The sequence below is a fragment of the Nestor notabilis genome, unplaced genomic scaffold, assembly GCF_000696875.1.
Source record: "Nestor notabilis isolate BGI_N333 unplaced genomic scaffold, ASM69687v1 scaffold30909, whole genome shotgun sequence".
In the NCBI taxonomy this organism is placed as follows: Eukaryota; Metazoa; Chordata; class Aves; order Psittaciformes; family Psittacidae; genus Nestor; species Nestor notabilis.
In genome coordinates, this window is record NW_009943720.1 from 458 (window position 1) to 17837 (window position 17380).

Consider the following 17380-nt stretch of genomic DNA (forward strand, 5'->3'; position numbering starts at 1 on the left):
ACATCTATTCCCGGCGTGTGTGCAAACAGGTATTTGCACCAAGAGCAGGATGCAAGGGACCTCACATTAGTAGCTGGTCTCCTTTATTAGTAATGATAGTCGTGGCAGCATTGTTCCAGCCATGGGAAATTGAAGATTTAACTGCCTCCCTAACACTAATGGTTAATGTTTTATTCCTGTAGTGTTCCTCTTTTGGTAGTATCCCCAAACCAGAGCTTAGGAGTGGGGAGCTAACTGTCAGACTCTTTGTGCATAGCATAAAGACAAGTTTTCAGAGGGGCTGCTTGTCTCTGCTGGGGGGTAATGAAGATGGTAAGGAGGGAATCCTCAGGCTCTTTGAGCACCCACAGTTTGCCAGGAGGTAACAGATAAGCTAGTCTTGAGACCTTCCCTTTAGAGTATGCCCTATTCTTTCTTCTGGATCTGGTTTGATTTTGCACAGGAGGGTCTGACTCTTCCCACAGTTTTGCTATGCAGCAAGAGCAGGGTAGGCCCCACACTGCTGCCTGTGCATGTGTCCCGTGCAGCGTGGTCCAGGGCTGCTGCAGGGGATGAGTTCAGGCATCTGCCCAGGTGGGAGCCGACCCAGCCTCCCCAGTCTCTCTGCAGCATCACTCCTACAGGGCAGCACCTACAGGGCTGTTTAGTTGTTTGTGTGGTGGTTTTCTGCAGGAGTTGGAAGAGGGGAGGGTTGTGGCTTTTCTGAAAGGGTGACAGAAAGCAGCCATCAGTAGAGGTATGGGAATGATTGCTCAGGGAAACCCACAGTGGCCCCAGGGACTGTGAGTCAGAAGGGAGGGAGGCCCTCATTTCTGATGGATCACAGCAGGAAAGTGGAGTGGTTATTTGGTTTGTCTCATACAGTTCCAAGTGTGATATGCAACAGCTGTTTTGTAAAGTTTCATCTCCTTTGTCTCCCGCAGTCATCTTGTTTTCCTTCTGTCTGGCTCTGCCTGTTCTATTCTTTAAGAGGCTGACTTCTTTCTGGCAGGGTTTGCCTTTACTGGCCTTTCAAATGTTTCCCTTCCCTCTAATTGTACCTTGTGAGCTTTTCTTTCTCCTCTGCTCTTAGCAGCTCAGCCTTGGCCTTGTGGCCCCTTGTCTGCTTTCTGGGGATGGTGACAGTGTGGAAGACCCTAGACCCGTGGAGTCAAGGTCTTCTGTGTGCACACCCGCTAACCCAGGACTTGCAGTTTATGAACAGAGGGAGGAATAAAAGAAAGACTCTAAGAGATACTTAAGGTCTTTCTGCAGGGAAGCAGGATGATCCACTTGTGGGGTGGAGAGCCAAGGGCTGGAGCTGAAGATTGGTGTGTCTGTGGGTTTCTGGGACCAAGGACAGGCACTGTGCCTGTATGTGGGCACATTCGCTTCTGCTCTGCCATGGGCATGGACTGGCCTCCTTGTAACTCTGGCCTGTGGAGATGGGCAGCTCTGCAAAGAACTGGATTGCGGCAGCAGAGCTGGTTAGCTGTCGCCTGAGTCTTTTGTTGGGGTAATCCTTTGTTATTCTTAGGGTGTAATGGTTTTGTACCTGCGGGCTGGGATTACAGTAAGCAGTCTGCATTTTGTCAGAGGGGAACCAGTGATTTGCTAGCCCAAGGGATTCAGGCTGTTTTCCTGTCTCTTTTTCTAGACCAGAAGTGCTGCAAACCAGTGCCATTTTTGTGCTGCCGTGAGGAGATCCACTGACTGTGCTCAACCACAGTGGCTTGTGGTAGCACTAAATGTCCCGTGAGCTTCAGCACTGACTAGATCAGCTGGTGGCAGGAACTGATTTTGCAACAATGAGATGCCTCACGCACACACTGCTCAGGAGGGTGTCATGTCTCTCACCTCAGTGCGTGCCAGGGAGATGGAGTCAAATCCTCAGTCCGAAGCGGTCGTCTCTGAGGCAGAGCTGCAGTGCAAAGCCTGGGGTCATGACTGCCACTGATGTGGTCAACTGCTGGCAGAAGGTGTTTGAGACAAATGGGATCCCTGAAGCACGAGAATCCAGTGAATATATCGTGTCATTTGTCCTGGGAGCAAAAACAGTTAAGTAATAGGAAAAGAATATGTTCTGTGTGTTCCTCTCACTTCATCATTTTGGTTGAATCCCTTACCTTTCTTTTTATCTCTTACAGGAAGCAGAACAACTTTTCCTTCTTTAGATTGCACAGAGGGTGAGGCATAGTTTATTTATGCCAATAGAACACTTGGATTCTCTTGAATGCCCTCTTTTGCAGAGATGAAATGTAAACCATGGCATACACACCCACACTGTACCCTGACATGCTTGGTGAAATGGTCCTTCATTTTACTTATTCTTTTAAGCCACAAAAGTAGCAGAGAAACAGTTGTACAGGTTTGTTTCCAAGCATGCAGATAGGTTTGCCTAATCATTTGTGGTTTCCAACAGTCCCTGGCATATGTTTCTCAGAATACTGAGTTTCCCTGGAGGGTGCAGAGGATGCCCTAGTGGCACAAGTGGGCAGGTTTTAATGTGACCTTGTCTTCAGTTTCAGAGCTTGAGTTCCAAAAGCCTCCACACTCCACTTACAGCAGTGCAGCAGGAGCAAATCCAGCAGCTGAGCAACAAGCGACTAGAAAGGTAGGAGCATCCTCTTACAGTCATTCCTTTGGAGGGTTTTCCTTCAGCCTTAATGAGCCAGAATGGCAGCAGAGGGAAGACAGAAATGACAATGCTGTGTTTGTCTCCTATGGTGACTCAATTGATGGGCATTTGCTGTGGTCAGGTAGCAAATTACCTGTCTGTCCTGTCTGGAAGGAAACAGGATTTAAGGTGTTGCAGAGGAGCAGGAAACTGACCATACTGACTCTGAGTTGGATACATTTTCATTAAGCCCTTCTGTGCTTACAGAATTGAGCCCTGGCCCCTCCTGTCTTCAGCTGCCAGCCCTATACTGGTCTGTGGGGTTGCTGTGTTTTCCTTTCTAGGCTTTGAAACAGGATTTCCTCAGTGTTTAGAGGCTGCTGTAGTTTTGGTCTCCATTTGGCCTCCATTTGGTTGCTCTGTGAAGGAAAGGTTCTCTTACTGCAAAAATTAAATGGTTTTGCTGTGAAGGAGCTACCTGGAATCATGCTTGCAAGCTGCTGTGTCTTAAGTGCTCTTAAGATTGCAAAAAATACCTGCTGTTCTACATGAAGAAGTGAGGTATGATGCCTCAGAGCAGCTGAAAACATGGTGCCAAAATTCATAAAGACATGGAATCATGGAGGTTGACAGGGACCTCTGGAAATCTAGTCCATCCCCCCCTACTTAAATGATTAACTAGAGCAAGTTGCTCAGAGCCTTGTCCAGTTTGGTTTTTAACATAACCAGAGATAGGTGTGGTACAGCATCTCTGGACAGCCTGTTCCTGTGTTTGACCACCCTCCCAATGTAAAAAAAAAAAGAAAAAGGGGAGTGATTCTTAGATTTAAATGAAATTTTCTTATATTTCAGTCTGTGCCCTTTGCTTATCTTTTCACTGGATACCATTGAAGAGTCAGGCTCTTTCTTCTTTGTTCCATCTCATCAGATACATATGGTTATTAATGAGGTTTCCTTCTCATGCCCATCCAGCCCAAGCCTTCCCTTCTCAAGGTTTAACTGTCCCAGCTCTCAGTCTCTCTCCTTGTATGTCAGATGCTCCAATCCCTTAATCACCTTAATGACCATTTATTGGCCTTACTCCAATGTGTCCACATCTCTCCTGTTCTATAGGACTTCACATTACTCTCTGCTGAATTTCATGAGGTTCCTGTCAGCCCATTTCTCCAACCTCCTCAGGTCCCTCTGAAAAGCAGCAGACCCATCCTGACCACTCCTCCCAATTCACTGTCACCTGCAGACATGCCAAGGGTGCTCTCTGTCCCTTTATGCAGGTCATTAATGAAGATGTTATGCTATATTGGCCCCACTGTTGACCCCAGGGGTACTCCGCTAGTGATCTGCCTTCAGCTGGACTTCACGCTGCTGAACACAGGTCTTCAAACCTTCCAGTACGGTCAGTTTTCAGCCCACCTCATTTACCTAGTCCATACTTCGTCAGCTTGTATATGAGGATGTTATGGGAGACAGTATCAAAACCCTTAGGAAAATCAAGATAAACAGTTTTTATTATTCTTTCCTCATGCACTGAGCTAGTCACTGTGTCATGGGTGGCTATCAGGTAGTCAGGAATGATTTCCCCTTTGCTGGCTACTACCAGTCACCTTCCTATACTTAGTATGTTTGGAAACAATCTGTAGGACAAGTTCCATCACTTGCCCCAGTATCGAGGTGAGGCTGACTGGCCTGTAGTTCCCTGGGTCCAGTGTATGATAGCAAACTCTTTTGTGGGAATGGAACTCCCTTAAAGTGTACATGCACACACAGTTGAGAGCGTTAGGGGTGTCTAGGTGCTCACCCTCAGAAGGGCGACGTGTTAGTAGTGAGGTAAGCATGGTATTGGGAGCTTTTCTTGTGTTACGGGGTGTACTCCTGAATTGTTCGCACTTGCTTTTGCCTGCTACAGAATGCCAGTGCAGTATGTACTTGGTGAGTGGGACTTTCAGGACCTGACTCTGAAGATGAAACCCCCAGTATTTATTCCTCGGCCTGAAACAGAGGTATGAATGCAGGGAACATGGTGGGGGTGGGCTTGAATCTATGACTTACATCATACAGTGCAATCATAGCATTGCTGTGAAGGCATCCTGTGTATCATGAGCTTGTAGTGATGAGGAGGTCATATCACTCCACTTCTTTTAGAATAGAGGGGGTTTCTTAGCTTCTGATTTGGAACTGATGGACTTTGCCTCCTGGCTCGAAACAAGAGATATTGCAAGGTAGTGTATCACTTAATTACATAGAGAGCCATCTCCATTGATGGCTTTCTTTCCATGACTTGGCTTTCTTTCCTTATTTCTGCTGTGGTAATGATTCCTGGAATTTCAAACCCTATGCTGCTATATCCCCAGTGGCATAGTACTTTAGTACAAGGATAAGAATCTCAAAGTTGTCCAAAGGTTGTTAGTAAAATCCTGCAGTAGTGGAAAGCTGCTACTGGAAAATGGTAACAGACTCCCGGGAACTTGTTTGTCCACTTGGAGATGAAAACAGTGCAGGCTAGTAAGACATTGCAGTTACCACCTGTCTGAAGGCTCCACAATGTTCTAGACAGACACTGGAAGCTGAAGGGTAAGTTCTGACTTGGGCTGGAATGAAATATGAATGTCAGTTGTAAGAATGTGAAGGGCAGCCATATGTGCTAAAACTCCATTTTCCCGTTTCCCCAGTGTTCCTGCTGCTAGGGAGAAGTCTAATACCTACATGATGACACTTTCTCAGACAGTAGCCTAACTTTCAGCTCATGGACTATCCTAGCAAGGAAGTCTTTCTGTTTACTAGGGCTCAGGAGGCTTTAGCTTTTGTTAGTTTATTCTTGTTTGGTTGGTTTGGTTTTCTTCTGAGAATTTGTTTTCTTTTGGAGCCTGTGTTAACTTCTGCAGATGAAGTGGTCTCCGTGGCTTGTCCTTTTAGAAGTCCCATAAGCTTCAACCTGTTTCAGTTTGCCAGCCATTTCTTCAGTCTTTTGCCTGCTGCTTGGTGACTGTTGTAATGTGTTGGTGTCTGTAAGGAGGGGCTCATGCTGTAAAAAGAATGAAAAGGCTCATTCAGACAGAATATCCCCTACTGACAGTATCAGGAGAGATGTCAAGGACTGAGTGGGCTTTGAGATGGGAAGACTGCCTTTGCTTTTTCTGGGGATGAGTTAGTATGGGAAACGTGTGAAGAAAGCTGTGGCTCACTGGAGAGGATGCAGTCTGCAGAATCCTTCATCTGACACCTTTTATTACACAAAAGTCAAAAGGCACAGACAGCCTGTGCTTCCGTTGTACCCTCTGAAGAAGAGGGTGCTACTAAAATCCATTAGAGGGTTCTGGACAGTTTAGTGGGAATCAACACTTAGACATCCTCTCGTCTCAGCCTGTATAATAAAACTCAAAACCAGAGCCTTGGTTTAGTACGGGGCATCAGCAGCACCTCACTGAGAGCCGGCTGGGCCCTAAGTCATAGTGATGACACTTGTGTCCAGAGAAGGTGTGAGCTCTCTGTTGTGTCTGGCTGTGATCACTCCATGGTGATTAAGTTTGGAGATAAGGCTCTAAGGAAGTTTTGCCAGTTGGAGCCCAGCCATGGTTAGCTTTGTTATTGCCAACAGTATTTCTGGTCGGGGTGATTCAAGAGAGTATTTCCAGCCTCTAAGTCCCCATTAATTCATGGATACGACGTGAGCATTAAAACGAGGGAGAACGTGCATGCTCTGCAAGTCAGAACATCTGTTGGCAAGGCTTCCTCTGGTGCTGTGCTTTAATTCTCTCCATGCAGTGCCAGGCTTCAAACAAAGGCCTGTGGAGTGGAAGCTGGGGTGGCTAATGCTTCAGAATATTGTTAATTGTGCCCATAAGCATGGTTTTGGTAAAAGCATCTCCACTGGCCCATGCTGAAATGCAGTGCAGTGTAACATGCGTTGTTTGAAACCATGTAACATACCCTGGTGCAAAAATGTAGCATAAAGGAGCTTGACCTAAATCTTGTCTCTCTGGGAAAACTTTATACGATGTGTCACCGTACTTCCTATGAAGGCACATTTTAGCACATTTATTATTGAAGGCTAGGAGTTTCTGAGGGTGGCTCAGGAATGGAGCTCTATTGACAGCTGAGAGTTTTCTTGTGATGTGACGCTGGGGTTGTTACTTGGACAGGAAGAGCACAGGGACAACATCCAGCTATTTAGCAGCACCTGGCAGGACATTGTTTTAGGCATGTGCTGCTTCCAGGAACCCTGTGCTGAGTGTAACCTGTTGCACAGAGTGAGTTGGTGCCCAGATCCTTTCCCTCTGCTAGCAAGGAATGGTTGATCATCTCTGCCTAGAAGCTGCATGTGGTGTGTTTGGATTGGAGTTTGCCCATGTTTTGTTTCATCAGAGTAATTTTTGCAGGCTTCACTGGACTTTTAAGATGGCAGTGGAAATAGCTCCTTTCAAAAATACTGAAGTTAGTTGCATCTGTTGCTTTCTTATTTAGGATTTGTCTGCAGCATTCTTAAAACCAATAGTGCTGAAACTTTTCCCCAGATAATGTCTGTAAATAATCCTTGCTCTTTAGGAAGCAGTTCATTATCAACATTGATAGCCCAAGGTCAAGTTGCTTATCTGTGACTGCACACACAGGCCACATGGTTTGGCTTGTCCTTGGCTGAGTAAATGTGACTCCCTAAATTGACTCGTTAGTGTGCACACACACAAACAGCTGCAAAATTTGCTTCCTAGTTACATTTATGTACCTTCTGTAAATGCTGCTGCTTGTTGACTCTGGGTCTGAAAAGAAGAGGAACCATTTTTATGAGGCACATTTTATTCTGTTTACAACAGAAGGTTTATGACTTGCTCCCAGACGCGTTGGTAATGGCATGAAGTTAAACACAGTATGACATAAACCACCAGCATTGTTTCAGTCCTGGGGACAGAGACACACATGCAAAGAGAAGCTCAGTTGTCTGCGTAATTTTGCCCTGTGTGAAATTTGCCCCTTTGGAGTCTATTAAGTTCTCTCTGGTAACTGAGCCCTTTCCTGTTTGCTTCCTCTGGGAAAATCTTTTCAGCACATGTGGCTTCGATCTTCTGCTCTGTGGGAATCCAGGTGGGGAGGGAAAGGCAGCCAAAATGAGGAAACTAGCAACTCTTGTTGCTCTGGGAGTGGGATAACAAAGCTGATTGCGTTCTATCATAACTTCTCGGCGCACAGGGCTGATGGATACTCCTGTGAGCACAGCCATGCTGTGCTGAGGCACAGTTTTGGTAAGCAGCCCGCAGTCTCACCTTCCCCCAGTTACCCAGCCCTCTGTGATTAAAGCTTTGGACTCACTGCTGCAAGTGCTCAGTGGGTTTGTGAGGGCTTGTGGAGCTCGGTGGCCTGCCTGCTTTCCTCATGTGCCCATCAGAGCCAGGCTTGTGCACTGGGGAGGTGTTTAGACGTGTGCTTAGCTTTGTGAATTGTCTTTGTTATGTGAGTTTTACTGTCATGTCAAGGAATGCCTGTCTCAGCATTGCTCAGTCACTATATTAATGGGGAAGAAAGTCCTTTTCCCAAAGCAAGGGCTTCTACAACTGAGGCATCAGCCTTGTGGATCAGAGGAAAAATAGGGCAAAGAGGAGAACTCAGCCGGCCGTGGATACATAATTCCTTTTTTGTCGAGGCAAGTAGAGGCTAAATGAAGCCTCACCATGACTTCATTAAGGAAAGGTTTGGGTTGGTCCAGGACTCTTCTGAAAGAGGTAGTTTGGGGTATCACCAGTCTGTTACCCCTAGAGGGCACTCCAGGCTTACGCTCGCGGACTTCCTGGTGGCTCTATTGCGTATTAATTATGATAGGATTTTTGGTGTTCCTGATCCCCTCCTCTCTCAGATGCCATGTTTTAAAGCAAATGAAGGCTTATTTTCTTCATTGGAAACAAATGGTCATTTTTTATGCTTTGCAGCTACTGTGTGGGTAGAGACAGGTTCTTGGACATTGAGGTTTTGTTTTTGCAGGAGGGAAGCTGCTGGGAGGAGAGCTCCAGTTCTGCTTGGGAAGATTGTCACAGTCCCACCATCCCCTCAAGCCCTGTAACACCTCCTTGACCTGTCGTGATCTCAGCACAAGCTCAGACCCTACTTAATTTTTCTGTCTTGGCTTTGTTGTGGTAGCTGTGTCATGTGGACAGTCAACTGTTCTGTGAGGGGGATACTGTAGGGTGAGGATGAATGTTTAGCCTGGGAGACATCTTAGGGAAAAGCCACTCTGAACAGTTTTTAGTAGTCATTCATGCAAAACAGATCATGGCTGCACACTTCTGTGAGAGCATGAATAAAGACTTAGTGCATCAGGCTTTAGGGATCTAGTTCAGTCTAGTTCAATGTGCTGGGTGTGACTGAGACTTATAGCAGATGGAGCAAAATTACAAGGGAAAAGATAGGTATGGAAGGATCCCCCCCCATCTTTTGACAGTCAGCAGTTAAGGGCTGGTTTTAGCCAAAGCTGGATTTGGGGCCATTGTGCTTCATAATCACTAACGGATCTGTCCTCTATTCGTTTGTTTAATCCTCTTTTGAGTCATCTGTGTCTGATGATGCCTCCATGACATCATCCAACAGTGAAGCTTTCTAATTTTGTGTTGTAAGTGGGAAGAGTATTTTCTTTGTTTCTGGTGCTGCCTGCTCACTGAACAGGAAAGCCCTTATTGCTCACTGTATAACACATAAACCATTGATGCTCTCTATAGCATTTGTAACTTGTAGTCCTGTTGCTGTCTAATTAATTCTTTTTCCACTTATGATTTTCAAGCTTTTATCTTGTTTCCTAAGATAGATTGTTTCTTTCCCATGATAAGATGCTCAATAAACCATTGCTGTGCACTTGCATCTGTCAGCTGAACGGCAGTCATTGTGCTGGGGTGTTCTAGGAAAGCACTTTAGTCAAAGATTTGCTCAGAGAAAGCTTTCATGAAGTTTAACCTCACTTCTAGCTAGACATAATCATTAACCTTTCAAGGAGGTCAAGAACTCACAGAAGGGAGGCTTTTGGCTTCCTGACATATATGTGCAAATCTATAGAGTGCAGGGTGCTTTATGTCAATGCAGTGTGCACATTTCCTGTTTTAATTGGTGCTGAAAGGAAGGGTTTGATGCAGAATGTGATTTCGTTTCCCTCATTTCATTGCCACAGGTGGTTACTTTCTGGAAAGAGCAAAAAGTCAGTGTTCAGTGAGTACAGCCATTGATCCAGAGACAGGAGATTGGCCTTTCTTTCGTGATTTTGCCTCTGACTGGTTGTGTCCTCAGAGGAAGCTGCTTCTTTCTGAGTCACTTACTTTGGGAAATGAAAAAGATAATGGTTTCCTATCTTGTATGTAGCATAAGGTCCTTTCTTGAAATATATATAGAGTCCTATACAGTACATTGAACACAAATGCAACAGGGCATTATTTAATAGATCAGAAAGGAACTGCTGCTTGCAAAATGTAGCTGTAAACAAATGTGCTGAAGTTGGAGCGTTGCTGTTGTGGCCTCACATGCATCTGATTTGCCCTTGTGAGAGGCAATACTGTATCAGTTTGTTGGGGGAAAACATATTTTCTGAAAGTGGGCTGTGGCACAGAGGCCAGGGAATGGGAATGACTAAGGGAGCCTGTTGTTGCTGCAGAGCAGTTGGAATTGCCCTTTGAACTAGGCACAAATGTTTAATAGGATTTTATATACAGAGACAAATAGTCCAGCCTGTGCCTTGTGGCTGAGGGGCTTCTCAGAAGCCAGAGAAGCAGCTCTTCTCAGTGTCAGAAGTGCTCAGAGGAAGATTTGGGGCTTTAATGGATATTGGCTGACCACAAGCAACTGTTTTCAATGGGCTGCTCAGCAAGTTAATGTGATCCTGGCGTGTGTTAATGGGGTTGCCAAGTACAAGTAGCAGGATTAAATAATCTGTGTACTGCGGTAGCAGAATAGCCACAAAAATGTTATGTCCATTTAAGTTGCTACTGAGAAAGAAATAGAAAACTAGGTTTGGAGAAGAACCAATAGGTGGATTAACAGCTGAAACAATCTGCCTTGTTGTGAAAGACCGTTTAGCTCATCAAAGACAATCTTAGGGGTTAATTACAGAAAATTGATAACAGAAGTCTCTTTGGTTTCATAGACAAGTGTAGAACGAGCACTGTAAATGCAGGGGAGAAGAAAAGGTGCAGATCTATAACAGAGAGGGTTATTAATTCCTGAAGGAGCTTAGCAGGATTCTGCTGCTGGCCACTTTCTAATGAGGACAGGATGTTTCCCCAGGACAGATTTCTTCTTGTTCAGATGGAAATGAAGGAAGTAACAGGGTTATTCCTGGCTAACTGGCCAGGAGGAACTATGGCAATGCTTTTTCATGGCTTCCTATGTGAGAAAAAGAGGCTGTGCTAGTGCAGAGGATTACTTCGAAGTTGGTGATTTCCAGGACAGACTCAAAGCCATAAATTTAAAGCTAAAATGTGCTGAAAGCAGGGAAAACAACAGCTGATTTAAGCCATGAACAAACCTGTTCCCCAGGTTAACTTATATAGACTTTCCTAGTACAATCTCACAGATCTCTGTGGTGTTAATCCATTTACTTTTTTTGGCCCTAAAAGAGCTCTGGAAAGTCTTTAGCTTTTTAATCTCTCTTTTCCAATTCAACAAGTGTCTCTACTTCTGTGAGTTTCAGCTGAGTAGCTTAGCTTATCAGCAGTGAGAGCAGGATTTAGGACTAGGAACTGGAGGAAAAACAAGCTATAGAATGGCTGTTATGGGAAGGATGGGACTCAAGCAGAATTCCACATGAATGGGGGGTTAAAAATACATTTCCTACCCTAGCTTCTTTCAGATATCCAAGTAAGTGGAATTTGGGAGCTAGAGATTAGTGAGCTGGACCAGTGCCTCTGTCCACATGCTGTATCTGGCAGTGATCAGTACCGGTATCTGCAGAGAAACAAGGTGCCTTGCTTCTGGAGAGATGTGCATAGAGAGAGGTTTGTGCTGGAGACCTGAGGTACAGCCGTTTTACGCCACCTTTGATCCACTCTTCTTGCCCCTCTTGGGCATGGTCAAGTTTAGGTATGACAACTGTGGTAATTTTTCTTGGGCACTAGCATCCAACCCAAACCATGCTATGATTCTATGTATGGGTTGTAAAGGTTGCTGCCGTTTGGTAGGGTCATTTCTCGTGCTGTCACAGCCTCTCCTCCAACAGATGAAACAGCACTTGGCATGTGCCCTGACACTTAGGAGCTGCTCCAGTTGTGTGACAGAAACCAAACTCCTTGCTCAATACATGCCTTTACCTGTTTGTCTGTCGTTGCTTCTGCCTAAAGCTACCTTTTCTTTCAGGATCAGTGGCTCCTTCTGGAGTTACTCTGGTGTTTTGCTTTGTGTGTATAGGGGGAGTTTCACAGGCTTTGTGCAACACTTTCTCTTCTCTACTGTGGTGCCAGGCAGAAGAGCCCAGAACAAAACTGTCCTAGCCTGCCTGCCCACTAAGCACTGGGCTGGCTTATGGCTTAGTTTTGGAAGGTACGTGGCAGTGGTCTTCTAGGGCCATTGCTGTGAAGTTACATTTCCAGCCTGGCTTCCCAGTGTTTTGTCATGTGCTGATTGGCAGCCAAGTGGACAAACAGGAGGGGAGGGGTGATTCGGTTAATATCAGATCAGGCTCTATGGAAAGTCCTGGATTCTGAGAACAGAAGTTTCTGGAAAGCACACAAATAAGTAAAACATTCCCAGGAAGGGTGCGAGAGCAGAGAGGTACCAGCAGAGAGGTTAGCCAGGTTTTCATGTGTCTCTTTCTTTCCTTGTCTTGTTTGCTAACCTGAGAAGTAGAGCTTCTTGCCACCCTGGCTTGTACCCCTGGAACCTTGTCTTCCCTGTTTTCCCCAGTGCATGCAGGGAACAAAGAAAGGGTGCTTCTAGGGAGTGCAGTGTGAATTTGTGACCTCCACCCTTGCCTTTCCCATTCCTCCCCTCCTCTTGTTTTTCTTAGCCTCATACTTTTAATCACAGAAACATCAGATGGGTCATTCACTGTTGTTGGGCTGTGGCATGTGATTGCCTCAACTCTGGACTTCTGCACAGCTGTACAGCCACCACTGAGCGCCGGGAATCTCTGCTGTTTCGTCCCAACTGTCTTGGTGCTGAAAGCTGCCCGACCTTGTTCTGTCTGCTGGTTGGAGCCGCGCAGCTGTGGAGCTTGTGGTTTGGGTGCTGGCAGGCGCTGTCCTCATGCTTTCTCTGTACAGCTGTGGTTCCAAGAAATACAGTGAACTAGAGACCTGGCCGCAGGGAGGGAGGGTAATACCAAGAACCTGTCAGAACATGAGTGTGTGCTGGGGGAGGGAGGTTGGGGACCAGGAGCTGTGGGTGGAAGGGAGAGGCAGAGGCTCATGGGAAGCTGGAGGTGTTTGCAAAGTCCTGTGTTTCACTCAACAGAGAAGATGGGAGGGGGGAAACCAAATAAATTACAGCATGAGCTTAGGGTGAATCTGGCAATGAAGCAAGACTTCCTGGAATCACAAGGTGAGAGCAGGCTGTGAGTGGCTTGGCTAAAAGATAAAAGCTTGAGAACCTCTGAGTGCTTGAAATTAAGTAGCATAGGGGGCAACTGTTTGTCCCCCCTGTATAACTGCAGTTAATAGGTCTCTTCTAGTCTTTGTAAGCTTTTCCTTTGCTAGTCAGGACTAGATGTCCCTCTCCCTCTCAAGGATGTCCTGCATTTTTCCCAGTAGATTACTAAATTCACTTCTGGCAAAGACACAGAGGGTCTAAATACCTTCTCCCCACTATGTTTTGTGCTAAGCAACACAATGTAGGTCCCTGAAAACCCGTCACTTGATGCCTGCATCACCTCCAGCCCAGTGCAATGCAAAAACCCTTCCTGATACTTTGCATTTAGCTTACCAGCCTCATGAACACACAGGTTTCAGAGGTGGCTGGTGTGCTTGACATCCTCTTGAGTATTCATTCACACAAAATCCTTAAAATGGGAGAGAAGGGGAGGTTAATTGGTTATCACTGTGCAAGGGGAGTTTGCAACAGGGAGAGAGATTGGGATTCAATAACACTAATAACTCTGCAGAGCTCTGAGCTGGGCCAGTTCTTAATCCCAGCCTATGGCCCTGACTGTCATGCTGTCTGCCTGAAACAGATGACAAAAAGGCCCTGGAGCAGGCTGGTATTGCTGGTGTGCCCTGGAAGGGCACATGGCAATCCTGCAAGCTGTGGATGGCTGGGGAGCAGTGTTAGCTCCCAGGAACAGCAGTGGCTACTGAGCTTACCTTGCTTGTGAATTCTAGCTCTTCCTCATGGCTGCTTTAGCATCTCTGTATACCCGTTTATTGCATGAAATGTGCAGAGAGAGGATTTTAGTTTCTCTCTGTTTCTGTCTGTTTGCCATTCAGTCCCTCCATTCTTTCCAAGTCTGTATTTGCTGGGGTGAGTTGCTTCTTGCAGAGACTGGGAGAGAAAAGATCTATGAAATGTTCCATTTTCCCACTCTCACAGAAATACCACACTTGTACCCACATATGTGTACACCAGGTTCCAGGGTAGAAGTAGGTCTGCCAGTACCTGTAGGATTTTCAGTGTAGGCTGTGTTGTTACTGGCAATAATGACACATACTGTAAGCAGTAATGTGAATTTGAATAAATCCAGAGTTGAGCATTCCTCCTATGCAGTGGTTAACATGCCGTAGGCATATATGGAACTGGATCATATTTCTAAGATGCTTTTTAATTTATGATTTTACTTACTCCTTAATACAGTGCTTTGGATTTATGGGTTTTTCATATTTACAGATTTTTATCTACACCAATAAAACCAAAAAGACAATTCAAGCACAGCCAAGAACTGTTTGTTTAGATGATGTGGGAATCTGGTTCTGATCTTTGTGACTTCTGCTTTTCGGCAGGTCAGTTGCCCTCACACAACTGTAGACCTGCCAGTTCCTAACTGGAGTTTGTGGCACCCGTTCCTATAGTCTCAAGTGGTGTCATTGGATGAGGCTTCTGGAGCGTTGGGTTCAGTGCTCTGCTCTGCTGTAGTCCCTCAGGAGTATGGGATAGTCACTGTTTTACTGTTGCTCCTCTGGAAAATGGGAGTTGTGAGGATAAAAGTGTTAAAAGGTACTGAAGTGCTCAGCATGTTGCAGGGACAAGGCACCTGAGTGAGTTATCTCATTTTCCTGGTTTTAGAGACTATAGAGACACAGTGATTTTCAAGTCATTGTTTTATCCAAAGTGGCCTTTTTCTGTAGCGAAGGATGTATTGAATCCTGTAAATGGTGTGGGTGACAGTAAGCCCTTTTGGACAACCTGCCATTTCAGTTTAGTGCGCCACATTGTGGAGAATTTACCTAACACATTCCAAAGATTAATTACCTTTGGTTGCCGAAGTGTTTCCTTTTATTTCCCAATGGAATTTTTATAATTTCATCTCTCAACCTTTAGAGCTAGTGATCAAATTGATAGTTAAGATGGCTTCTAGCAATGATGGCATTATATTAGCAGGTTTTTGTGCTCTGGATCTGCTCAGTCTGAGAAGATGTGGGGTATCCTTCACAAAGACCACAGCCTTTGGCCGTCTGCTCTTGTTCCATTTTATCCGTGTCTCGGACTGGCATCTCTTTTGAGCACCATCTGTCTCTATTGCTCCTCCCTGTGGTTCTAGTCAGACTCTTGCACAGAGGTAGCGAATGTCTCTGCAGGGTATTTTGTAGTCTTTGTATGAACACCAAAATGCATGACCAGAAATACTTCATCTCCTAAGATGGGATTTGAAAGTGGTTCTGCTGTGTTCTGCTAACTGCTGCAATTTATCAGTTTCAAGTGGTGACATCTTGGAGATTTTGACTGGATTGCTTGCTAAAAGATGACAAATACTGAGAACAATCTGCAGAATACTGGTTTGGATCAGTTTTGGATAACTTAATCATTCACGACTTCTGAAAAGGAAACCTAGTGGCAGTGAGCTACCTGCACGTACCCTAGATCATGCTTGCTGGGGTATCCTGATTCTTCTGCAGATGTTGGGGAAATTGGGGTTTTGTGTGAAAGCTGTAAGTTAAGGGCTATGGTATCACAAAATGTCTTATTCCAGTGCATTTGGGTGTGGTTTTACTTCTTGCTTTTACTGCATAACTGCAAATTTAATTCAACATTGAATGATCTGTACTAGTAATTTATTTTCCTAATTTTCCGGGTAGAATAAACCTTGTGGTTTGTTTGTCAAGACAATTTATTTAATAAATGCATTTATTTTTATAATTATTGAACATTTTGGTTGTAGCGAGATACCAATACCTGGAAAAGGCTGTAGTTTCCTTAGATTGTCACATTAATTTCTTTTAATTAATAACTATTATGATAAACAAGTTTGTTATGAGTGAACTAGCCTTTGCCTCAGTAAGAAGTACATGAAATAGCCCAGGCAATAAGGCAAAGGAGTGAGGAAGTGGGATACAAAAGCCTAAGTAATATCAGCATTCCTTTTTTAATATGTGTGGTAAAAATGGAAATCAGTCCTATTTCAATAGGAATATTCTAAAAAATATTTTCTCTGTGGAATGAGTAAAGTAGAAGTTCCATTAAAACCTACAAGCTTGAAATTATTAACAGTAAACCTTAAGGAAGTTAATCAATGGTGACAATAGTTCTACTGCAAGGAAGTTACATTTGGACATTTGTAATCAGTAACTTATGCTACTCTGTGATCAGCCATGGAGACAGATGGTTCTGACGAATTCCTGTAGAGGTTTCCTGGAAATGTTTGTAAGTGACCAGAAATGGCTGGGATTTAGAAAGTGAGTCAGTAGCTGAACAGGATTTTTTTGGGTGGCTTTTCTTCTGTGATCTTGGAATCATCAGCACCTGCTTCCCCAAACCAGCTGCAGTTACGATCTCTGGCTGTCTCCAGGGCAGAAGTGTTTTCATACTGCTTCGTCTGGAGCTGCTCGCTGAAAAGCAAAAGCCATTTTTGCACTAAAGTGGGTAGATAAGGTGTTTACTTTTCCCTGATGTTATTTGAGCACTGGTAGTCCAGTCCTCTAATGGTTTTCCACAGTCCTGTTGGGACCCTGTAAAAATGTTTTCCTCCACAGTTGTCTAGGAAAGGAATCCCAGAGCAGCAACAAGGAATACGTGACTTTGGAGGCTTGTAGCAAAACTCAGTGCCAGTAACAACATGGTGACCAGGGTAGGGCACTGTAATGTGGCTCTTCACACCTGCCTGAGGCTGCCTTAGCTATCAGTCACTGAACTTTGTAATGACACACCTCTGAGAGAGGCCTCTTGGAATAGCACCCTCCAGCCTGTGGGTTCCTTTTCCTCTTGGGCTTTTGGGTATGAGTACAGAGAGCTCATTGCTGAGGAGTGAACACCGAAAGCTGTGGAAGGCAGAGAGTACAATCTGGAGAAAGCATGAAGTCTATTGACATTGAGTATGTGGTGAGCAAAGGCATGGGCATCTCTGGCTCTTCCCAGCTCAACATCTGGAGAAGATTTAAGAGAAAACAATGAAAACAATTGAAGGTGCTTGGTGCTGAAAATCCCCTGAAGGCCCCAAAAGGCTGTGGCTGCAAAAGGGAGCCTAAAGAAAGCTGAGGAGCCAATGGCTCCGGAAAGACTATTGTTGGCAGAGCCAGCCTGCCGGAAAGGCCTGCAGCAAGGCCTAACACAGCGGAGTTGAAACTGGCAAGGGCTCAGAAAAGCTGATCTGAAGAAGTAAGTTACTGGAACAACTACAGAATGTTTACACTTTCAAAGAAACCAAACCTTTCCTTTTCACTTACACTTTCAGGCTCTTTCAGC

The 17380-nt window shown here is 45.0% G+C and overlaps 1 protein-coding gene across 1 annotated transcript in view; it reads left to right on the top strand.

The window, feature by feature from the left end:
- The first annotated feature begins 1787 nt into the window (after positions 1–1787).
- The window catches only part of HEMK1 (HemK methyltransferase family member 1), a 27285-nt gene continuing 11692 nt past the window's right edge, over positions 1788–17380 (top strand). Inside the window, exons 1-3 of the mRNA XM_010022067.1 lie at positions 1788–2036; positions 2502–2593; positions 4503–4596. Coding sequence (XP_010020369.1) covers positions 1788–2036; positions 2502–2593; positions 4503–4596 — 435 coding nt within the window. The remainder of the gene's footprint in view (positions 2037–2501; positions 2594–4502; positions 4597–17380) is intronic.